Raw genomic sequence first — 25,676 nt, 5'->3', positions numbered from 1 at the left:
TGGAATTATACTCATACATATTTTACACTCTTTTACTCAATTCTTGGTCGATCCCTGCCATACATGGATGCCACCAATGTGTCAAATTCCTCAACATTTATTTCCCACAATCCAGGCCCATGCACCTCATTTAAGACGCTCTTCCTGAGCCGTGGTGGAAGCACTGGCTTCCCTTCTGGGGAATACATCACATACATCTTGATTCTATCTCTTGACTCTGCCCCCTCTACACCCGGACCATCTTCTCCTGGGAGAGGCTAAAGACCTGTCTTTATGTGATTTTTGTAAGATTACGTTTCCAAAAGTTCTCTCAACCTCCTTTATCTAAGTGATGTCAGAGTGAACGCTTGGGAGGTGACATATGCTACTAACCTGTGTGTTATCAGCAGTATCAACAGATAACCCATCACTATGAGCTATTATCTGCACCATTTTAATCATTCCTGCTGCATGTCTGGTGCATCCTAGTCCAACCAAGTTAAAACTCAGATTGACACCTGTCTATTACCCCCCCTTTTTTCTGAAACAGAACACCATGCACATCTTCATCTGTTTCAGAAACATCAAGTAAAATAAACTAAGTAGTCTAGGAGGGCTAAGCCAACAGCACATGCCAGAGACTCCTTCAAGTCAATAAATGACTGCTCTGCTACCTGTAATTACATATATATTATATGGATACTAGAAGAGCCAGATCAGTGTGGAAGTTGAGACTCCAAAAGAGACGTATACAGTGACACAAAAACTTACATCTAAAAATGAAACTCCAGAGCCTTATTAGCAGTCATTTGCCTGCTATACCATCTGTCTATCTGTCTGTGTTAAAAAAAAAACAAAACATGGAATCATCTACTGTGTGAATGGTAATCTAATACACTTTAAGGATGAAGAATGCTGAACACCTATCCGCTGTGATAGCCGCCTATCAGAAGTAGCTTTACATGTCTTAAACATGGAGCCTAATTCTATAGCTTGATGTTTTGGATGAATGGCTAATGAAAACACGTGGCACACATTTTGAGCCACTTAAACTATTCTGGTGTAAACTATACATCAGCTACTACTCATTCCTCAGCCACAAACAACTTATCAACTTTTATGGGCCAACTTTGCCCTTCTAAGTAAGACGTGAATCTCTCCTGATAAAAAAGATCCTCATCTCTATCATAGAAAAGGGTAACATGGAGAGGGTCAGCGGGCAAGCCATAAGGTCGGAGAGACATGATCCAGAACTTCCACAGGTGAAACAGACTCAAGAGGTTTCTCCTTTGTGAGAGGTTTAGGCAATAGTTCTGCCCAGTAGATGTCTGCACACGTCATCTGATGAGTAAGTGGCATCATATGCCATTGTCCATACATTCCCACAGTTTTGGAACAGGCAATTGTTATTCCATTTGGAAAAGTTACTGTCAGTCCATCTGAAGAACACAAGATGGATGCACCAGTCTTGATCCGGAGATCCCTCCCCATCAGATTCACTGGTAATGAGACAGAATAAATAAAACAATGTCTGTGTTGCTGGCCTGCTAACTCAGTCTTCACAGGATCTGTAAATGCCAGATGTTGAATTTCCCTGGAGAAGCCAGCCAACAGAATGGTGTGTGACAATGTAGTTGATGATAGAAGATGTCTTCAAGTGGAGTATGTTGCCCCAGTAACAACCAGGAAAGGCAGATCAGAATTATTGACCTGCACCTGCAGTGTGGGTTCTGCCAACACGCCCACACTTAGGCCTCTCTGTGCTGACCTTCATACTGAGTAAGGTCCCTCACCACCCCATGGCTGAGAGGGGTAGTGTCCTGGTGGTGGAGGTCCATGCTGCTGAGGACCTTGGCTTCCATTTCCCTGTGGTGGATACCAGGGCGCCCCTATATGGATGGTGTAGGGGTTTCCTTCTGTACGGACAGTCTTTCTCCCAGTGACCAGGTTTTCCACAATAAAAGCAGTCACCCCCACTCATACCGCTGTATCCGCCCCTTCCATGCCCCCCTCCCCTTCGGCCACCCTGTCCCCTCCAGTTTCCTCCTCTATGATTCTGGCCCCACCCTCCACGATAAGGAGGTTGGGGGACCCAAAGTGGGGTCAGATAAAGGTCAGAGTTACCCGCAAATGGGGGCTGTGGCTGAGGAGCGGGCTGAGGTTGCGCTACCATCTGAACTGCTGGGGTATCTTTCTTACTCTTTCTCTGGTCAGTGGCGTCTTTACGAGCCTGCCCCACTTGTAATTTTAGTAACTGAACATGAAGCCCTTTTATATCAGCATTTTCTTGGTCTGTTTTTGTTTTGTGTCATTCCATGTGATGTGTAACATGTCGCTCCCACACATTGGAAACACTTCCAGGGAGATCTGGGTTATTATTTAAAGCTTGTTGGACTGAGACTGGGAGGCCCTCCTCTACTGCCTTTCTAAACCACTGCTGTTGGACACTCTGCTGAGTGGGATTCATACCTGTTTTCCTTGTCCAATCCTCTCTACACTTCACCAAATGATCCCTAGGGGACACTGCTGGGTCCCATGTGTACTTAGGAGGACCTGTGGATACTGGCAATGGAAACAGATCACGCATAGCAAAACCTATACAGGTACTATATGTAGTAAATCTTTCATCATCACCACGCCCCATTGTACCTGACTGTGTCTCTATCTCATGGAGCTCACTACGTGACATCATCCTGGAGGCAACAGCCCTGAAATCTCCTAAAGCTAATGTCTGGCCAGCTGTCATTTCAGCCAACTTGTCCATCCACAAACCTCCACCCTCTCTAGGGGGTGGCATTTTCTCCACCAGGGAGTTTACATCTCCTACTGAATATGACTTATAGCACAGAAATGAGCCTGCCTGCACTAATGGAAACTGGAACGCTGATTCAGTCGGTTTAGTTGGTTTATCTTGCTGTGCGTGAGACCTAAGTGTCATAGTATGTCGCCATGGCAGATCAGACTCACTCATCTGGCGTTGCAATTCTACTATGCTTTGACCTATCTGTTGCAGCAGATCAGTTATGTTGGTACAGCTAGAATCCTTTTCATTTTCTATCTCATCATTATCACCATCATCTGTATCTACCATCTCTCCTGCTACCTGAACAGTCACCACTACCTGCCTTCCTTTTCCTATTTTCCTTTTAGTGGATGAGGTCTGGGGCAGAGGGGTACACGATCCACAAGAAAGAGCTGGGGAGCTAGCCCTTGTGGTGTGTCCAAAATGTTGAGGTGTAATTGGTGTTGGGGGTCCTGCCTCCTGAAGACTTCTCCATGCAAATGCATCTTGAGGAAGGGGGGTGGATGAATGCTGCATATGTGAGGCCTGGGAGTTACGACAAGGCCTTTGGGCTGGGCCTAAAAGGGTTTGGCCTGTCTGTTTACCTGTTACTTGTACCCTCCCATCTGTGATATTTATTATAGGGTACATCCCAGGATCCACCTCCTGAGTTCCCTCGCTCTCCACTTCCTGTTTGATGTCTGTTCTGCTATCGGACTCCCTGCAGTCCTCATCAAGACAGCACAAATATGCCTGATACAAAGCTTGCCTCTTTCCTTCTGCTACTTGTGCTGCTTTCTTGAATTTATTTCTCTGGAATACTCCTGCTGTCTTACTCTGTGCTTCCAACTCATCTCGTTCCATCTTATATTTGTTCTCCGCTGTTACGATTACACTCTTCAGCGGCTTCCTATCATATCCCTTAACTTCCTGCTCAGTCACAGCTGCACACACCACTGCTTGCAGCTCAGCAGCTGCCTTCTGCTTGTTGTCCGGACCTGCATGTCCATGACAACGGCTTAACATCTTACTCATCTGTTCATCAATTGTCTTCCACTTAGACATAATTGCCACAAAATTCCTTCCTATGTACCTGCTATATTAAAATTTAACTTCCTATATGTCCCTTCTTCTATCCCTCACTGTGACTCTGACAACACAGTCACACTTTCACACATACATGTCACACATTCAACTTACAACAAACACTCTGTACAAACTCACTTCTCTGCCAGCGCAGAATCAGTTTCAAACACAACAATTCTCCGACAGCGCGGAGTACATAAAACAACCACGACAAGACAAGACAACAAATCACCGGTTTATCTTTTCCTTAACAATACAGCGCTTTCTCAATTTACCTAGGCCTATATTTGAAACTTACTGCCAATGTTTTAAAACATTTTAAACTTATTGCCAATCAATCGTTATTTTTGCCAATCCGCTTTTATTCTGGTTACGCCCAATCTTTACATCAAGTTTTTCACTTTTTCATTCATTTAACACACTTTGATTCTATTACTGCCAATCCATTCTTTCTTTTCAGGGGTCATCAAATTCCCTCGGGCTCTCAACCGAGCTTATCTATGCTCGCGTCCAAACATAGTCGGGGCTGCAAAACCCAATGACTTTCTTAAATTTTTTATGTGTTACTCTTTTTATTTTAATATTTTATTTTAATTTTTGAATAATTCTTCAATTATGTGGACTCACAATTTGCCTCATACAATTTTAACTTTAAAACACCATACCAGTCACAGTGACTACTTAATTTAGAGTGTCCAATATGCAGAATTTGATTAAACAGGTTTCTGCTTACCTTGTTTGTTGTTGGCTAGCCAGTAGTCACTCAGTCAGGCAGGATGTTGTTAGACCCTCACTTCTTCAAACCGGGCGGAAACACCAAATTGTTAGGGACATAAAAATCTTCTGGATCCTTTCATTCATCTTCCCCGGTTCTTTGATTAAGAAGAAGTTGACAATATCTGGTCTCAAAATTACAATTTATTCTAACAGTAAAGAAGCAAATTCTGGGTCACACAAACAGAGATCTCTGTGGTTGCCTGGCCTCACAGCCAGAGAACAATATGCCATTCTTGTAAACACCTTTTATCCTATCTTGAGATCCCATAAAATCATGTCCTTCCCTAACTCTTCACCAATGGGGTCAGCTGAACTGATATTTAGTTTACCTTATTTGGTAATGGTTACACCTTAGAGTCAGGAGAAAACAGAAAGAAATAGCAGGGGGTCCCCTTTTGTCAGTCGTAAACCTAAGTTGAAGATAAGTTCTCCACGAGAATGATCACTGTCCCATACGAGTGACTTTATGACGCCCCATAAAAGCTTACACCTCTTCCCCCATGTAAGCTCACTTTAAGTCCTAACATCTCATAAGCTGTGGGTCAAATCTGAGAGTGACCAGGAAACCAAACTCACAGGAAAGGTGGGTCGTAAAATGGGGTCATAGGGGATGAACACATTACTTCAATCAAGATCTAGATTTACAACCTTAGCTTGATATCAACCAGAGCTGTCTCCAAAGAGCAGACAACAGCTAACAAAGGAAATGAATTACAAAAGTCTATGAGAAGTAGGGAAATTACACACTTCTCAATACATTCAGTGTACCTGTCTTCCTTTGATCTTCTGTAAAACTTACTTAACACATAAGTACTTATAAAACACATTACAGTAATATGCATACAGAAATGAAAACTTCATGTTAGGGACACACTTCTGGATATGTGGACCCACACCACATAATAACATCATGCAAAATAAAATCTTTCACCTAACAGCTCCCACTAGTTAAGCATAAGAGTAAGAGTCTGTTTATGCACTTTGTTTTTTTGTTTTTTTTTCTGTGCCGGTCCGTGAAAGTATTGTTTTACATGATACCGGTCCGTGGTGCAAAAAAGGTTGGGGACCGCTGATCTAACCAATCATCTGTGACTATTGATGTGATTTTAAGTCGATAAAGGAGCTTTGTGGTGGTGGAAGGAGCAATCAGTGTCCCTTGTGCTCATTGTTATTTCTGCAGGCCAACCTGTACTGCTGGGGCGATCCATATTTACCGTCACATGTTTTTTTTTTTTTTTATTTGGTTGTGGTATATTAGAGGTGACCTTCCGGTGCACAGTCCCTCCTAACTAACATACTGATGAGAATTGCTGTATGAACAGGAGGTAAAGACTGAGTGGCGATGCATCTGATGACGTGATGATGACATGATGATCTGGTGTTTCCATCACAAGTGAACTTTTGTTGCTTGTTGATAGCTGCCAAGCATAGCTCCTAGTATATGATGGTTAAAAGTTGCTGATTTAGGGACAGCAGGACAGTACATTAACCATAGAGTTTATGTACTCTGAATTAACCATTTTTCATGTAGATTCAGATCATGTAGCACATTGTTCCTCATCCATGTGCAGGTTCTGTTTGTACCACGGTTCTTAGGTCATGTTTTCAGTTTGGTTTGTTGAACTTTAACAGTCTGAAAATACCATCAGCATAAAATATCTAGCCTAATTGTCCAAAATTTAGGAATCAGTTCAGTGTTTCCCTACTATTAGATTCCATTGTTAGTCACAAATGTGTTGAGAGATGCTATTGCTATTTACGCAAAAAAATGCCTCCCCCTGCATGCACATACTTGATGCTTATGTCCTGAACTAAACAATACACATGCCCGAGACACGTGCACCGGACGGTTTGGATATGTTTCCTGAACCGTCCCATGCTTGCTAAACACCACCAGCTGCTTGGTTTCCCCTATCTTTGTCAGCCAATTTTCCTTTTTTTCAATAAAACAGTAAATATGGCAGCACTATGTCTGCATAACATAAGCTTGATAAGATCATGATGTGCAATTCCCACTAAAGATAAGAGTACTGTTTACCCATGTTTTAGATAGAATACAGCAGAATTCCTGACACACAGATACCAGTCTTGGTATTCACTTACCTGCCAGTTAAACATTTACAAAATAGTTCATGTGCCATGTTTTTACACCAGAACTATGGTGACTAAAAAGCATTGTTTGTTTTTTTGACTTGCGCCTGTAGCTGCTTGAGTAAGTGTCAACACAGTGACAAGAGGAGAAAAGATCTGTTCAGCTTTGAGTGTAATGCTCAGCCGGGGGTATTTGTTGTCTGTCGAATGCCTGAAACCACATGAGAAAACTGTGGATTCACTTCTACACTCAGAGGTAAAAATGTTTATTGTGTATGGTTAGCCTGGCTCAGCAGAGCAAGAGATGTGGAGCGCTTCTATATTTATTCCAAATCAAGGAGGTGGGCTGGTAATGTTTTATCAATAATACAAATCCCCTCGTTGCATAAGCTTGCCAGCCGTCTTGCTATGTGCACACAGGGGGAGAGGCTGATTAATTCTTCTTCGCTTGTGTGGAAATACAGTTCACCCTTGCTTGACTGAGGTTGACAAGGAGTATCAGTCAGTGTTTTAACTGGGTCAGGCTGTGCATTAAAGCTGGTGTAGGTTCTATTTCTTTTGAAAGGTATGCAGTCAGCTGTTACTGCAGCAAAATTCCACTGTTGTCATAACATAATAGTATAGTATGCAGTATAACATAATAAAGCTGCCTTTGAATTTCCTGCTTATTTGTATTATATTTCACAGCTTTTCAATAGACTTATTAAAGATTGCTTGTAATGAATGTGATGCTTAAATATACTTTATTTTTCAAAGGTTCTCCTGCAGACACTGTCTTCCAGCTAGAATATTTTTTCTACTTCTAGGATTTAATTTTTTAAGATTTTTCTTATGTTTCCTTCATCTTTGCTCTGTAACTTAATTTTAAGCATATAACAAATGCAACATGTACAGATATGCTTTCCAATCATGACTGCAGACCACACGTGGACTATTGGTTCTTATTGAAATTAAAGCTGCTCTTTCAGAAAGGCAATGTCCAAGAAGGTTCCTCTATCTTTACTCAAGGCCACAATGTGTTACAATAAAGATGAAAATAAAATATCATGACCAATTTGATAAAAACATTAAGCCGTTTGTTGAACGAACTGCATATTAGCAGGATTATCTGTGATCTTATAATCAGTTTGATCATTATTAGGCAGAAACTACTGCACACAGTGGCTTTATATTTCATTGTGGTATTTAACGCACACACATCTATTGTCATTTATTGATGTAAGAGCACTAATGTATCGTGAAGGACGAGATATTTAGAAAGCCTCTGCTTGAGTCTCTGCTTGGTTGTTGTTGCACTTTCACAGTACATGTAAGTATCGTAGGTCAGATTACTGCAGGTTTTAAGATGCACATGCAGGCTTGTATCGAAACCCTGACATCTGCCTCATGCAGGCAGGGTTCTGCCCCTCAGGACATAAGATGGGCCAGAGCCAGTCTGGTGCTATCTGTGTGTCCCCTGTCTCTTATCTGCCTCTTCCAGCATGTTAGGTACTGGAACTGTGCTGTTGCCTTGCATTTTGCTATCAGGAGGCTTGTGCTTCAGAGCCCAGGGGGTGAGAAAAGAGTTGAAGATCTTTGGAGGACTTTTTTTTTAGGTTTTTTTAGGTTTTTTTAGGTTGGTGCCCAGTATAACACCTACCCCACACCCCTGTGCTACTACTCAACTTGGAGCAATATGAAGAATTGACTTTATCAAATGTGTTTTCTTCATTTTAGTAATATACTTATCAGAACTCTCTTGTTGGATTTTAATGGTCTTCGCAACAGTACCTCACTATGCCTCGGTGCTATTTATAACTATGACCAGAGACATTATATTATTGGGTCATTCTTGTGAACAGAACTGCTTTGGCTACCACTGTGGCATGAGCATGCATGCAATTGCAGAGTAGTTTGTTGTGAGCCCACTTTTATATAACTGCACATTTGGGGTCTGCATGTTCCTTTCAGTCGTATTTAATATTGGACCATACAAATAAACTTGACTTGAATTCTAGATCATATTTTGTGTTCTTATTTGGAGTCATCTTTCTGCTTCACTGTCAAAGCTTGCCTATGAGGATTAGGGTCCCTTTTCTATTAAAGGGGAATCTTTTCTTTGCCACTGTCTGTTTTTAAGTGCTTGCTCAGACTCTGGGTTTCTGTAAAGCACCTAGAGACAATCTAGATGGTAAAAGATTCTGTTTAAATACAATTGAATTGAGTTGAATGACTTATAATGTAAAATCTACACATTTTGATTCAAATAAATAATACCTTATTGTACACGTTTGAATTCAAAACACTTTTCCTTGCTCTGTTGTATGTAAAACATTTCTGAAACAAAAACTCATCACCTGAGGGGAGATTAAAATGACTTGAATGTTTTTTTCTTTCTCTTCTCCTCCATCATTCAGTATAATACATACTGCAGGATGACACCCACGTCTAACAGAGAGAGAAATGCTGAAGAAAATCCATTTTTATTTCTTAACTGAAGATAGAAATTTGATCATGTCCCTTTTGTTTTTCCAGAGATGGCGGTGGGAGAAGGAGAGAATTTGATTTTTGATAGAATATTTTTACTTATTTTTAAAACACATTTTTTTCCACACTTGTTTTTATATCTAAACAGGCTTTGAAAAGAGTGTAGCTGATATAATCAAATTGGTATATTTTAACATCATCTGCTCGTGCACAGTGTTTGTGTATACCTATCAATAAAATCTTGAATACAGAAGTCGGCTCAGATGTATGCCATACCTTTCACACTCTGTGCCCTTTATATCTTTCCCTGAATGTCAATTCCCACAACTATACCCTATGTGCTACTTTGCTGTAGTAACTATGCAACACTACAGCGAAACACATAATATGAATAAGAACATTTTGACCCTCGTTTATCCACACTGAGTGGCTTGAGTATGCTCTTTTTCGAAGCATCTCTATTTAAAAATACTGTGAAATATTCAATCAAACTCACTTAGGCAGAAAGAAATATAAACCAGACATATAGTGAGTTGGCTCAGCTGGCTCATGATGGCTTTTGATTTCAGATTTGCCATCATTGATTGGTTTTAATGCAGCGTTTTTGAGAGTGATTGATCAATGTGTTTGTTTGCTTTCTTTGAACCATTAATAAACACTGACAGCTCACACATCTGCTCAGCTGACACTGTGCTATAAATTTAAAAGCTTATACTGTACCAGTAAAACTACTTTATAGTACTGGTCATGAGGCAAACTAGCCCATGTCACTTGAATATAAACATTTTTCATATGTGGAAAGAGCTGACCAAACACCTCAGCTATCGACACACTAATGGTTGAATATATATTCAGTCTTTTTGTCCATGTATTTCATTTATTTAGCTCATCATCATTTAGCTTTTTGATTCAGTACACTTCTCTGCTCTTTATGGGTCTTTCCTTTGAATGTGTATGGCCTTAGTTGGCTTGCTCTTTTCTCCACTTCAGTCAGTCTGAGTCTGCCTTAATTGCTACAGAAACACAAGCTTTTTACTTTAGTCCAACAGAAGCTTAATAACATTTGGACTACACATTTTTAATTGCTATACAGAGCCTTCCTGCAGAGCTTGTCCACCTCTGAAAGCGTGATTCTCAAGTGTTTTTTTGTTTGTTTCTTTCTGCCTACAGAAAATGCAGCACTAATGAGCACCCATCATCCTTAGATGAGTGAGCCACAACAACAAAACCTGAACATCCACAGTAACAGTAAGACTTGCATATCAGCCACCTTCAGATCACTCTCTGTGATATGATAGTATATCATCATGTAGTTAAGCAGCCTTCTACATATCCCACTCATCCCAGATCCCCCTAATGTACATGCTTATTGTTCTAAACGGTGACTATCACTGTAGGAGCAAAAGAATAAAGATGCCATATGGTAGCAATCACACGTACAGTCCTGACACCTTGTTATTCGTCTGTAGATATTCTCGTCAGGCTTCCTTTCCTTTGTGATAAACAGAGACAGGAGAGAGGTGACGTTCTGATGCCATGCTGGTAATCTTCTCAGGAAATGTATTTATGCTTGGAAGTGACATTTATGCTTTCTCATTTCAAGAGCTTGTTTTAAAAAAAAAAACAGCGGTAAATATCACAGCATGTACCATTGATACCATTGATCAGTTGTTCCATAAATGCTTTTCCAACCATGAAAGCCCCATGTGACCCCTCACATCTACACCCACATCTGTCACATGTGTCATGCAGTATAAAGTACTTAATGTCTCAGTCTCAAAGATGTCCTTGCCTTGAAGATTAGGCCAATAAGGATACTTTTTTTTTTTTTTGCTGACCGCTGATACTGAAATATGCATGTGATTTTTTTTTAATCCTTTAAATGCAAAAATCATCAAGCCTTTAATGTAGTAATATTAATATATTAGGATCTTTAGTATCATGAATGAAAAGCAAAGCTCCACAATGCAGACCTACCTGTCCTTCTTTCACAGTAATTGACGTACTACTGTATTTTTAAACTTTCTCTAAGCTGTATTTGCAGCAAATGTTGCTAATGCTTCTTCTTACAGTCACTGTTGCAGACTGCTGCTTATCTGGGAACCCTGACAGACTTACAGTCCATTGTATCACTGCAACAACCAGCCAGCGTGGGCTGTCATTTTCAGTTAGAAAAGAAGTGTTAGATGTTGTCTGTAATTATTAAAGTTTTATCATTTAACCCAAATAATAGTTTCAAAATGTAGATAAATGTGTGCAGCATGCTCAAGTAACAGCACACTGTGTATGGCACATGTGCTACAGTAATTCGACTTAATGTGTTGGTTTTTGTTTAACAACCTGGAGTAGAGTAAGTGATGAAGAGGAAGAACAACATCACAAATCGCACACTCGTTTAAAGCTAGCCTTCTTCACTCTTTGTGGTCCTATTAAGTGACTTACTTATGTCGGGTAAAAAGTCCAACCTAAGTCTGCGTGTCCTCTTCAATATAAGGCAGTATTTCAGAGGCACAGCCAGGACACAGTGTGACAGCTAGAGAAGAGGAGCCTGCTATAAAGTTGGCTGTAAAGTTGAAGCTTTGATGTTTTCTTTCCTGGAGAATGACAGAAAATGTGATCAAAGATTTTTTTTATGGAAGACTCCACAGAATTGCTGTGCCTCCAGTGCTGCACCTTGCTTACCATTTAAAAGAGAACAGTTTGTATGCTTACAGGTAATCTTTTTATTATGTAAGTCCCATTCGAGCCTCTTTGGACAGGTGCTTTGTCTCCTCCTCATGCACTTGTTGTAAATTTCAAGCATCCGTGAGAGTAAAACGGTGTTTTCCAGGCTCTCCAACATAGTCTGTGCGCTACATTCAGAGCAGTTGGTGACAGTAAAATATGGCCTTGTATAAATGACTTTTGCCAGATTTTATGTTGAAGCTGGAGAGTCTTATCATGCAGCAACAGGGGTGTAGATTAGAAGTAAATTATTGAGGTAAAATTGGAATATAAATAGACCATGTAAATCTTTCTTCAAGATTTATGAGTCATACTTCTTAAAAAAAAAACACATTTGAATACTCTAAAGAAAAAATGTAAATTCATGTTATAGCCATTCATGTATTGCAGTTTTCTTGACTTTATCTTTGACCTTTTAATGACCTAAATGCACTGTATGTATAAAGCGCCAAAGGAAGCATTTAGAAAGACTAAAGAAAAGTGTGGGCAGAGGCCTACTTGTTGCTGGCTAGAATGCAGCATAAGCATCACTTCATCATTGCTTCAGATGACGGCCCCTTGACAGATCTGTACAATCTTTATCCAAACACTTTGGAGAAGCTGCCATACCCCTGCAGATATGCTGTGCTTGGTCAGCTGTTTCCTTTCCACAGGAATTCACATTCACACTCCAGTCCTGATCCAGGCTCTTCCATCAGAGACAGAATCTGCTCTGACACTAATGATGTGATCTACACAGTGATGCTGAATTTTATAATGTGAAACCCTTGCATGTTGACTGCTGACATGACAGCTTTAGAGAAGCTGAAAAACCCTAAAGATTACACCCACTAATGCTTCCAAAGCTGACTAATTTGCACAAACCATGCATAAATAGATGTGTATAAACATCATTTTTTGATGTGGCTTATTGTGCCTGATGGTCAGTGCGATCTAGTTTTCTTTTTTTGCAAATTACAACATAAATGTTGTACCATGCCAAACTGCAGTTTGCCCAAGAAACACTGTAGTTTATTTTGTCACAACCATATATAAATCCTTCTTCACTTGTGATAGAGTTAAAAAGAGCACCCCATATAATTACAGCTTTAATACCAGTTTTCTTGTCAATTATTATAAAACTGTCAGGAAATAGTTACTGCCTTTGCCAAATTAGATTAAGGCTTGGCATTACAGCGAGGATTGTACTTACAGGGCTGGGAATTCCTTGGAAGAGGAAATCACCCCACTGGAGGACAGTGTATTGCAGCAGTGCAGAAGTGGGATTTGTCTTTGTGCAGTGTTCATTCTTTGTCTTAATTTAGTGACTTATCTTAATTAGGTTTTTGGTTGGAGAGTTTCTGGATTCTTTGAAAGTCTTTATGCAACCATTTGTGCTCATTTTTAAACTATAATATGATCAGGAATATGGAGATTGGAGCTCATAGTAATGTTGAAGCTGAAATGTTTTCATTCAGCATTGTTTTCCTGACCTTAACCTGTGTTTGTTGTTTAATCTGCTTAATCTGAACACGGGCAGACCTCTGGATCTGACACCTTGATTTCTATTGTGAGATTTGTGCGCCTGCCAGTCCCAATCCCTTCCTGCAGTTTACAAACCCCACACCTTAAAACGGAATGTTGTCTCTGATCCAGGTGGTGTTATCTTCAAATATAATTTCTAGGAACTAGGCAGAAAAGTTACGAGATACCAAGAGATCTTAGCTGTGGCTTAGCACTATGCAGAAAGACCTTAAGAATCCACTAAAGTACGGCTCTTTTAAATTTGGAGACTTGCATCACATGTCCTCATAGAAGATCTATCATTTATCAGAGAATGTCAGGGGAGACGCAGTTTTGAGGACAAGAACATGACATTGCAACCAAAACTGTGCTTAAACTGACTTGACATCTGCTGTATCTGCAGGCAACACTCATATATGTCATACCTCTTGTTTTCCCCAGAGGCCTGTCTGAAGCATTATGGTCTGACTTTTGAAGTCTCCTGGCCAACTGTTTCTATTACTTAAAGGTCCCGTGTAAGATTTGAGGGGAATCTGCTCAGGGAAAGCAGGAACAGAATATAGTTTGGTATTAACTTATTTTTTCATTTTGTAACATAAACAGTGGTTGTGTTATAGTTAGTCCAGCTACATAGTTACTGTATTATAGCCTGCCCAGAACAGAAAGACATCTTTGGATCTTTGACACAGCTGTCCACCTTTATTCAGATATACCATGTGACAACAGTTAACCATATCTGAGTCTTAATCTCTGGGCTCGTTGCAGTTGTCCGTCTGTCCAGTGCTTTAATTTGGTTCAAATCTAGCAACCACTTTGACAATGTTTCTAAGGTTGAAGCATGTTTGAACTTTGTTTCACTAATAAAAAAAACCTCATCAGCTTAAATATTACATATAAATGTATATCTCACAGAATGCATGACAATGATTCGCTTTGATTCTGGAGTTTCACAGAAAATGAAACTTTCTGTTGAAGAAAAGTTATTCAGACCTTTTAAGCTAATTTTAGTGTTTTGCTGGAGCAGGTGTTTGTAAACGCATATTTATTTCTGTGGAACTGTAGCTGTGTAGACTCAGCCACATGCAGGCTGCAAAAACCTTGAAGTCTGATGTGCCTCCAGGTCGGGTTTGAAGGAAAAATTTGATTTGAATTCATAAGACCTTGTTGTATGAGAAGAATTAAAACTCCAGGAAAAATACTACCTTGAGGTGTTGTGCGACTATAAAAGTATGTTTGTAGTCAGACCTATAGGAAATGTAAATGAAGCTTATGCTCTAAAATAAAAAAAGAGCCTTACCTTCACCTAATAAGTCACCTAATGATCTTGCCATAAAGCATGGTGGTCTAAACAGTAGAAAACTTGTTTGTTTATTTCAAAATGTTTTGAAAGGCGAGAAATGTTTTGGAGCTGGTGCTTGACCAGAGGAAAAAAGACAGACTTCAACACCCAGAATGTCTTTTTATTTTGGGCAAGGCACTTTACCCGCATTGCCTCCAGTGCACTCACTGGTGTATGAATGCGTATGAATGAATCGGCGGTGGTCGGAGAGGCCGTAGGCGCACCTTGGCAGCCACGTCTCCGTCAGTCTCCCCCTGGGGAGCTGTGGCTACCAGTGGTAGCTTACCACTGCCACTGTGTGAATGTGGTGTGAAAGAATAATGCATCTCAATGTAAGCGCTTTGAGTGCCTGCCCAACAGAGCAGAAAAGCGCAATATAAGACCAATGCATTATTATTATTATTATTATTTTGTTGCTGCTGAAAACATGTCAAATCAGAGGGGGTCTCATTCCCATCACATCAAGGTTGAAAGCACTACATATTTGAAGCCAAAGGTAGCATTTTAGCAGTCCATGAGGTCTTTTAGTGACAGTATTATATTGCCATGATCGCAATGATATTGTATAATGGGCATGAGTTATAACCATGACTTTTTTTTAAACTAAACTTCCTAATATAAACACATTCAGGGAATTTACAAGCTTAGAAAAAATCTGCATATCAACTGTGGAATGTCTCCAAAACTCCCTGTAATAAAGGATTTGTGGCAGAAATGCATTTCTATAATGCATATACATTTTTAGCTTTTTTCTGACATTGTGAGACAGGTAATGAAATGATTCTACTTTATGTTTCATTATGGTGCTGGACAGCATTATATTGAAAATGTTTGTGTCATTCTAACCTAAGATGAACCTAAAGAAAGGGAAAGGCAACAGACCATAGAGTTTTATTAGTATGTGTATAGTAGACACTTAACTTCCAAACCTGCCTCAGCTTTCACATCATTGTCACCAGTGATACAAAACAGGTTGCAGCTGAATGAAACATGGTTAATTTATTCATATTGATATAGCACAAGATAATGACACACACAGTGTGACCTTTTGAGAGTGTACCTCTGCAGCACCAAGAGGAGCATTAGCAGTGGACACCCTCCTGCTTTCACCTTGCCTCCTCGTGATATTGCATGGCCTGTCTTCTTTAATTAGTTTCCTAGTGTAGAATCAGCAAAAAAAGGCCAGTTCATGACCTATTGAGTTTTCCTGTTGTACAGTTTGAAGGCGAATTGATTTCAGTGTGATGTGTTCCTTTTTTAAAATGAATGGTAATGTGCTTTGTGGCTCGTTCATTGCCTAACAGCAACAAAAAACTAAGACAGAATTTTGCACATTTACAGTTTTCACTTCATTCAGAGATATTCATTGCGTTTCTTAGTTCATCACAATAATGTGTAAAGTTATATTTTTAGCCAGGCTATAAGCATATATGTACAGTCAGTTAGCTGGTGACTACTTTGGTCAATCTAATAATTGTATAGGCTGCTTGGAGGTTTGATGAATCCTCATGCTTAAATGACTTCAATTTAATAGTATTGGCTTGTATGGTCTCTAGTGAGGTATTTTTCTATACTGTAGGTTCAGACTTCCATTAATACTTGTCTCAGCTAGATAGATCAGGTGAAAAATCAGATAATCTAAAATCAAAGATTTTAAAAATATAAATCTTAACCACAAAAATCTAAATATATTGTTTGACAACGCTGCCAGTTAGAAGTGTATCCTTATAATGATTAAAGACTCTAGACACATTTTAAAATACATATTAGGAATAAACCAATGTGACAAATTTGGCCAAGTTTTTATTTAAGAGCCTGACCTCTCCTTCCTGCATTCGCCATTTATTAAGGACATGTGGGATATAAATCACTTGTTCTCATCATTTTTATGTGTTACTGTAGCTATTGTTGTGCAGTAGTGGTGGCTGGAAGTGATCACCTTCACTCTTGGCCATCGGCATCAGAATTTTCGGTGCAGTGGAGTGGTGCAGGGACGTACACTCGTCATGCCAGCTTAAAACACATCTCAGGGTATCACACACTGCTATTTCCATTGCTGTTTAGATGGAACACTGCAAATCTCAATGAAACTCCACTGAGATGATTCTCATTGAGATGCACATTCCTGTCTCTCCACCCACTCCCCACTCCCACAAACAGTCACACACACATTGCAGCTGAGGATTGAAATAATTAAATAGATAAAAAGAGTCTGAATTTGTTTAAATCTGTAAAGCTTTATAAGGGTAAACATTAGAACCAGGATGAGAATGAGGAGGCTGTTTATTTATTACTTTATCCCTACTATGTGGTCCAGATTGATTTTTTTTTTCATTTTCCTACTAAACATGAGACAAAGGGGAAAAAACTGCAGCCTAGTTACTAAACAAAGTCTGAAGAGATGACTCATTGGTATTGTTTTCAACTGTTGACCTAGATGCATCTGAGTTGTTTTGCTCTTTTGCTTCTGTTTTAAACTTCTCAGAAAACAAGTCATGTTTCATCAAAACGGCATGCAGAGCTCTGAAATCGTGTTTGTTTTTGAAATCTTTCACACTTGATGCAGTTTAGAAGAGACAAACAGGCTTTTGTTTTACATGCAAAACCAAATGAATTAAATGTAACTGATGTAACTGACTTTAATTTTCCACTCTCCTTTTTTTCCTTTTTTGACTTTTAACCCATTCATATATCTGTGTCTGCGTAACATAAAGGGCCCCACTTTCCTGGAAAGTGTCTGGGCCGGCCACTTCCCTTACCCCACCACAGCTGTTCATACAAGATGCAAACATGAAATGATACAGGGCAGAGCAAAGAAAAACTCCTAGAAAAATAAAGTGTGAACAGAACAGCTCAAATCCGGAGACCCCTCCCTGTTTTAAATGCTCTCTCATGCAGAAACCAAAGTTCTGCCCGCCAGCAAAAACATGCCAACACCCAAGGAACCTGACCAAGCTGAATCTCTAACCAGATACAAAAAAAGAAGAAAAAATGCCCTCTTTTGCTTATAGTGACCTTTGTAAATTGGCTCGCAAATGTTTTGCTTTGTAAAGAATTTATACCGCTCAAGCATCCAGAGCTACTTTTGCTCTTACTGCAGTACAAGCATACAAATATAACTGTACAAAATATGTCAACAGTGGTACAGACATGAATACATCTTTGCCTGAAGTACCACTTCAGCACTTGACAGCTGTTTTATCTCTTACATTTATGTGAAGAAAAATGATTTGTTGTTATACGAGAGTTTTTTGTAATCTTTCTAGATAAGATTTCACCCTTTACCCTCAAAAACAGTGGCCTGTTTCTGCTTCTTTGCTCTAAGATTTATGGAGTAACTCAGACAGAGTGTTGCATGATCAGAACCCTCAGAGACAACATTTGCATTAAGTTTTAGATGTGGAGCTGAAATAAGTAGAGAAATAGTAGTAGCTTCAGGTGTCTGTCAGCTCCAGTATCCCTTTTTTGTGTTGACCCACGGTCTGGTCTGGTCTTTACTGTGTGGGTGTCTCAAGGAGTTCATTTCTATGTGATTAAAAAGAACATTGTAGTGTATCACAGTTTCCTGTTATATTCACATTGAGTCTGAAATGTTTCTGGATTACAGTGTGAAAGGAAAGGGTATTATTAAGTTGACATAATCTCACAAGGAGGCTTTTATTGCTTTAAGTGGGAGAAGTATTGTGACTTATACTTCCTAATGTGTTGGCCATACTGCTGTTTTGATTGATGCCAAGTTGTTGACCTAAGGCTGTTGCCAGTGCCCATAGTGTGATGATGAATCACACACTGCAGCAAAAGGGTCAGACTGCAACCTCTGGCACGATGGTTTTTGTAGGTCATCTCTGGCATGCCACGGTGCATCGCAGTGGAACAGTTCCTGTCGAAAGGGGTCTCCTTTTTGCACACGCAAAACTCCCTTTTGGACAAACTGTGGGCGGAGGAAGTTGGGTTTGAATGTCAAGTATCTTGTGTCTTGGCTTCTTGTTGAGTTTGCAATCCCCATCATTTCTCCTTACTGCAGTCCTTGAGTGTACCACCATCTGGCCCACAGCTGAAAACTATTAAGATCCGCTGGAACTTCCTCCTCACTCTTCCACCCCAGTTTGAAGGCACGTAAGTAGCTTTTATCTGTGCTCTGCTGTTGTTTGCATGTTTGTCTCTATAGATCTTTTTTTCCTCTGTGCCTGTAAAGGGTAAAGGGTGCTTTTTCTTGATAAAGCATGTCAGAGTGCTGCATTTGATCTAACTGGAGTTAAAGTGCTGGGCTGAGAGAGGGAGAGAGAGGGAGAGAGGGTAAGCCTGGCTTTTAGATTAGACAACAAGACACCACGGTTGATTCAACTGAGGAATTCTGGGACTAAACTCATAAACAGATTTGTAGTCGTGATGTTTTATGTACTGCGCTTAGCCGGCAAAACTCCAGAGCAGGGGTGAGAGCAAAGTGAGTGAAAACAAAGGATCCTTGTTGATTTTCATTTCTAAGGCATTATGTTGAGACCACAGTGCATGCTCTGCTTCTATCCCATGTTGAAAGCCTGCTGCCTTTTCAGTGCATATGGGTCAGATTAGTGAGTGGCTGAGAGGCATTTCTAAATAGGACGTCAACTTTGCTTCTTTCTTTCTTTCTTTATAAGCCTTTTTAAACATTTGTCAAAACTTTTCTGCATCTGGATTCATTCTTAGATTGCTGTATCTGCTTAAGAGAAGACTGCACAGAGTCAAAGTAGGTTGTACTTATTTCCAGAACGATTCTTTCCCAACCTAAATTCCAAGTGATTGAGTCACCGAAGGTGAATCGCCAGCCTCTGGACATGGTTTTTGCTGCGTTTAGGAGTATGATAATTCACTGTACATAGAATTTAGGGTGCATATTATGTATCTTTAAGGCTCTTTGGACAGTCAATAATCAAAATACCATTTAACCCTGTTTTTTTGTTATTGTTAAACCTAATAATGTTTCAAAGGAGCCTAAATGTGATGATGACTTGTTTATTATTTGAAAGATTGTTCATGTGAGCATAATGTGTGTGTGTGTGTACTGCACAGTCTGGTGAGACTGGCTGCTCAGACCTAGTGCCTCCATTACAGCTGGTAAACAGTGAAGGGAGACAAGGACTATTGCAGCTTAGGGTTAAGCCTGTGTGTACGCGTGTGTGCGTTTGTGTCTCGGGGTCGGCAGTTCTCCCAAGGGGGTGCTGTTGAATCACCAGACAGGAAGCCATTAAAACAGACCCAACAGTGCCGCTGTCAATCAAAATGAGTGACATCACAGTCAAGTGTCAGGCCAAGCATTGCATTACATCCCAGTGTGTCACAAACAAACATCAAGTTAGCCATTGTGTAGTCAGGTGTAAAACACAACCAGAGTGCTGCTCTTTTGGCTGAGAATGCATTTTCATATTCTTGAAATGAAAAGAAGTTGTAAATTCTCCTTTATACGCCCTGACACCCTGACATTCCACTCTCTTTGCTTTGACTTATAGAAAAAGATTTTCTAAACAATGTTTATTTGCAGAGCTTGGCATTAAGCTTTTTATGAAGTCCGAACCCTCCATTTTATATTTATTACATAAACACATAGGAAACACAGATTCAAACTGAAACATTAGTAGCAAGGCACACAGATAGTCAGTAAGACCCAAAGACATGACCACTACTTAAATTAAAGGATGTTATCCAGTAACCCCTGTTTTATGTTTAGAATTTGATTTATTAAAAGAGTTAAGAGATTTACTGTAATTCTATAGCCTTAGTGTCCCATCTATGTGTTGCTCTGTAATAGAAAGGGGGCTGACCCTTCTCGTGCCACATGAGTTCTGATTTTTAATTTTAGTTTAAAGAGTAGCTCCATCTTGAAAATTAAAATTCATGCATCAATCTAATGTGTATAGGTGTTTAGTTTTTGATTATCAATCATGAATTTTTAGTACAAAGTATTTTAATTTAACTTACAGTGTTATAAGTTTGTGTGGTGAGCGCCAGGTTGAAACCCAGCTACTGCAGGGTTGTCCTATTGTGTGGACTCTATTCTAAATATCTTTCTGCTGGTTGTTTCTTAACCCTGCTCTGATTGGTTAGAGGGTAGTCCTGCTTTGATTGGTTGTTGTGTTGTTGTTGTTTTTTTTTTACACTGCTGTGATTGGTTGGTTTTGAGTAGGTGTGTGAGAGAGAAGAGACAGAGACACATTCCACTTGTTCAACCACAGAGTTTACTTGACCCACACAGCCCAGCCCTATTTTGCACCTGAAATGAAAAAGCAGTAGATTGTACTTATCCAAATAGCTGGTTCTTGTTGAGGCTAAGTACCATAGGCACGTTGGGCAAGTTCTTTATTTGGTAAACCAGACCAGTTTAATGTCCTGTCTTTGGTAAAAATGTAAACAGTAGTGGTGTCCTTGTCCCTCTGCCCATGCTGTCTGCAGCAGACCTGTAAATAAGGAACACAAGTTGTCTCTTTCAGCTGCAAAGATATTCTTTTTTGGCAGACTGAGGAATGTCCTAGTCCCCACCCTAAAGCTTGTTCCATTTAAATTTTCTGCAGCCCTTTCTAGGGCCTCTGTCAAAGTAAAAGATCCCCTTACAGTCAGAATCCATGTTCATTGTATTGCATTTCCCTCAATTATATGCCATATATCATTATGTGCCTCATTATGTGCTGTGAGGTTTTCATTGTTCTGCATGTTCAGAAATAACCAGAGCTCTGTCTCTCTTTTTAAAGGATGGTGTGCTTGTTTGCAGCTCTTCTCGGCGGTAATAATCAGACTCAATAGCAAGGCTCCATCATTTTCTGGTGGCATATTACGTCTATTGTGTCAGAGCTAATGATCCTTTAACTTTCAATATAACAGTGATCGATTTGTTTTCAAATGGTTTTTGTTATATTTCTCAGCCCCAAAGAGTATTGGTTGATTAGGCTGACACTTTTGAGTTTTCTGAATGGCAGCATAATTGCCTAGTTCATAATTAGTGTGATTGCATAACACACCTTTCATTGTGCAGAAAAGTAACAGGTGGGCTATAATGCCAGCTGATATGTGGTCTTATTTGTTAGGTCACTTTTAATTAGTCACTGTTAACTTCTGGAATGGATCCATTTTTTCTCACCTTTTTTTCGCTGTGAATCATGTGCTTAATATGTTTCTGCTTATATATAGATCAAGAAAACTGTACTGCATGTATACTCTTTGTACCCATGATGGGCTTATGGAAAAGCCAGGGCAAGCTTTTTGAGTGTATGAAAGTATAAATAACCAATCTCTGCTTCCTCTACAAATTATTGTTTTTACTGATGTATGGTCTTAAGCTCTTAACTCACATGCACTGCAGTTTATTAAATACAAAATGGAGAAATGGATACCATATATTTTCTCAGACCCTGTGCATCATTTAGAACCTTTTCTCTCAACATGGAGAACAGCAAATCCTGTCTCCAAGTTTGTGTCGCAGCATACATCTTGTTTTGGTGCTTAGACTGTTTTTCCACTCACTAAGAACTTATAATAGCTCAGCCTTCTTGTGATAAATGGAAAACGCCAGAGATGGAAAAATTCAATTCATTTTCTAAATTGCCAGGGCAGAAGTTAATATGTTCGCAAAGGCAAGGATTGAAATGGCGGCTATGCGGCCTTGCATATTTTCCAACAGCAAAGGAGTGAAGAATATTGATTGTGGAGCATTGCTGACAGCTACCCAGTCCTCTACAGTTTGTCCTTGCAGTCCTCATGAGTGCTGAACGCTCACAGGGAATTGATGCAAAAACCTGAGAGCAGTCAAAGCAGTGTCACTATAAAGGCTGTGGAGGTGGACATTTTGCATTTGCTTTCTGTAAGGTGCCACATTGTTAATGTAGCGTGCCCGCCTGTGACATCCAGCATGGCTTTCAATACAAAGAAAGATGAACAGACTTTGGCTACAACCCATAATCATCTCTTTATCCAGACAGTGTCGGTGTAAGGGGAGTAATGTTGTCTATGTGTTTATTACTGGCAGAAATTTGGACATGATAAGTAACAACCCATCAACAACACTGGCATCATAATAATATATAATAATAATGGATGTAGTTTTAGGGTCTGTGTGGGTAGCTGAATGACTTGGATAGAAAAATGTGCCCCAGTTTCTGTTGGAAAGATTAGAACATTAATGCCACTGACTGTAAGAGGATCATGGTAAACAATAATACTTTTTAGTGTGCTACTTTGTTGCTTCTCTGTGACAGAAATCACTATTCTTAGACGTGTCTTGTATCATAAAACAGTAAGGACAGTGAGGGCTTGGTTAAAAGCACAGTCTCCACACATGATGAGTATGATGTTGCTCAGTGGTAAACAGATATAATGCACTCAGACTTTAATTCTAAGATGTTCTGACAGCTAAACCTTGCCCCAGTCTCAGAGGGAGGGGATTTTTTCTTTCAAAGAAAACTTTTGACTGCTTGTTTTACCCTTTCTGCCTTTTAGTGAAGTCTTGAGGTCGGACTCATTTTAACTTTCCTCTCTGCCTTTGCAGGTGGAATATTGGCAGATATTTAGGAGCAACCTTGGAGACGTACATTTTCCACTATGAACCGCGCCTTCAACAGGAAAAAAGGTGAGCAGACACAAGTAGCACTGTTTTAGCTCATGGGATAGGGCTAAACTTGTTTTAGCTACAGATGCCTGAGAGTATTGCTCATTTTGGTATGTTTGCTCGGCCTATGAACATCCTCAGTGTGTCCTGGCACCTTAGTGTCAAAGGCCACTGCACACCTTCAAAGGAGTTCCATTCTAGTGGCAGCGTGTGGCTTTTCCAGCACACTGGACACTCACTTAACATAAGATCAGACAACAGACCTTTCATGGACGTGATGTTGATTAAAAAATAAACAGGAAATACAAATACTTCCTGGGTGCAGCAGAATTCTGGCTGACAGTGAGGATATATTTAAACTGATGTTCCCACATAAATGTCACATATGTCTACACTTTGGATGCACCCCTCTTAGTTGGATTAGTTTGGATAGAAATGCAGTTTGCTTCTTACATCAGAGGAGTCTGTCCAATCATAAACACTTATAGATCTGTCCCTACATGTCAAACCTGATGGTCTGATCTGTGGAGCAGATTTTTTTGCATGATTTTGAGAGTCAAAGTCATGGTGCAATTTCTAAACTTTACAGAATCCCCTTTGAACAAATTCTAAAAGTTTTGTCTTCTCCACATGCCATGTTTTTTATCTGAAAAGAGTCCTCACTATAATTCCCATGTGGTTAATCATTTACTAACCCCTTTTGGTGAATGACGTAGTTGTTTTGTTTTTTGACCAATATGTTCATTAATTTGCACTAGAAAGTCTTTATGCTTCAAAGCTAGCACTGAAAAACAAACATAAAACTGATTGATGTCAATGTTTATTATTTTCTCTGATGAACTGATTCTATATTTCAGATAAACCTCATGAACTGTGCTGCTTCAAAGGCTGTTTAAACCAACATTTGGCTGTAATAAAAGAATCTAAACCAAATTACACTTTTACTCAAAGTCAACAGACACCTACCGTGCCTTTACCTTGTATCGGATGGTGCAGCTACAAAGTGTTGAGGTGACCCTGCCTAAATGCAGAGGATTTGATATGGGACTGCAGAAACAGCTTGAGGTGTTTAGCGCCATCTGTCCCGCTCCCTCTAGTGTGAAGCAGCAGACCTGGAAAAGCCTTGGACAGTGTTTAGAAAAGTGTCCGACGCCCAGGTGGTGCAGCAGCCTTTAATGTTATTTGGGGGAGCGAAATTTGTAATTCGCTTCATCCCATTAGGTGCTCTATTTTAGGAGCTAAAGATTGTAATCTGGGTAATCTGGGAGGCTGATACTTCCCCACACACATTAACGTTAAATTTTCAGTTGTTTTTGTAATTAAAAGTGCGACTGTTGAAATCCATTGATGTGATTTTTAGCACATATACACTTGTGAATATGTTGTAAGGGGGTGTTAAAAACAGTAGAATATATTTGGAACAATGCACAGTCTGCTTTGGCAGCGGACAGGTAATGAGCACAGCTGTAAAAAGGAAAGTTACACAGACAGCAAACTGTTCTCTCCAAAAGTGCTCACAGACAGGCAAGCGCACACTGACCATTTCTTTTCATCTGTCAGGAGCTACAATCAAGTGTGTCTATTCACCCATATGCTGTAATACTGAATAAAAGCCATTTACCAGGGCTAGGTTGACATGTGGGTTCTGTCTTCACTGGGAAAGGGTACAATCAGCGTCGAATACCTGCTCAAATGATAGCAGAAAGTCACCGGTGTTCATCAGCTATAACTTCAGTCAGCAGTGATGCACTAATTTCCTCCCTAATTTTGATAGGGTATTTTGCTGGATTGCCTTTCGCTAGCTTAATGCTAACACTGAAGTACCAGAATTCAGTTCTTTTTACATGTCTACGACATTAATGCACCTCCCTGTGCACACTACCTTACACCTCGTCTGAACGTCACCATATGTCTGAACATTGTTCAGTCTGGTTTAATATGAGGACACTTAAGTAAAACATATGGAAAAAGCCAATGGCCTCCATGTTGTAGTTTTTTGTGAAATTCGAAGCAAAAAGACAGAATGTCGGACTTGCATGTATGCAGTTAACAAACCTGCAGTAAGTGCTAATTCTGGAGTCAAAAGGGTTTCAGAGAAGGGGGCACCTTTCCCTGGCTTTCGTCTAACCCCATCATGCACCACCAGGAGCCTGACTACAAGGCTTTTCTTTAGATTTAATTTCTGCAACACTTGTTACAGTCAGACTGTAGCAAATGGTGCCAAAAGGTCCACCGCAGATAGCACAATAAAAGCTTTGCCCTCCCAGAAAGATAAAATGTTGTTATTTAAGAGTATGAACCATGACACACAAGAATATCTGGAGCTAGCCGTGTGTGTGCAACTGCTGCTCCTATTT

General features: G+C 39.8%; 1 protein-coding gene across 1 annotated transcript in view; it reads left to right on the top strand.

Annotated features, from left to right (window-relative positions):
• gulp1a (GULP PTB domain containing engulfment adaptor 1a) overlaps positions 1-25,676 on the top strand; it is a 65,169-nt gene that overhangs the window by 21,536 nt on the left and 17,957 nt on the right. Inside the window, exons 2-3 of the mRNA XM_028393735.1 lie at positions 10,352-10,429; positions 23,260-23,340. Coding sequence (XP_028249536.1) covers positions 23,313-23,340 — 28 coding nt within the window. The 5' untranslated portion in view covers positions 10,352-10,429; positions 23,260-23,312. The remainder of the gene's footprint in view (positions 1-10,351; positions 10,430-23,259; positions 23,341-25,676) is intronic.

Source organism: Parambassis ranga, chromosome 21 (genome assembly GCF_900634625.1).
Source record: "Parambassis ranga chromosome 21, fParRan2.1, whole genome shotgun sequence".
In the NCBI taxonomy this organism is placed as follows: Eukaryota; Metazoa; Chordata; class Actinopteri; family Ambassidae; genus Parambassis; species Parambassis ranga.
Note: the sequence above shows the minus strand (reverse complement) of the source record. Positions and strands in the feature narration are given on the sequence as shown.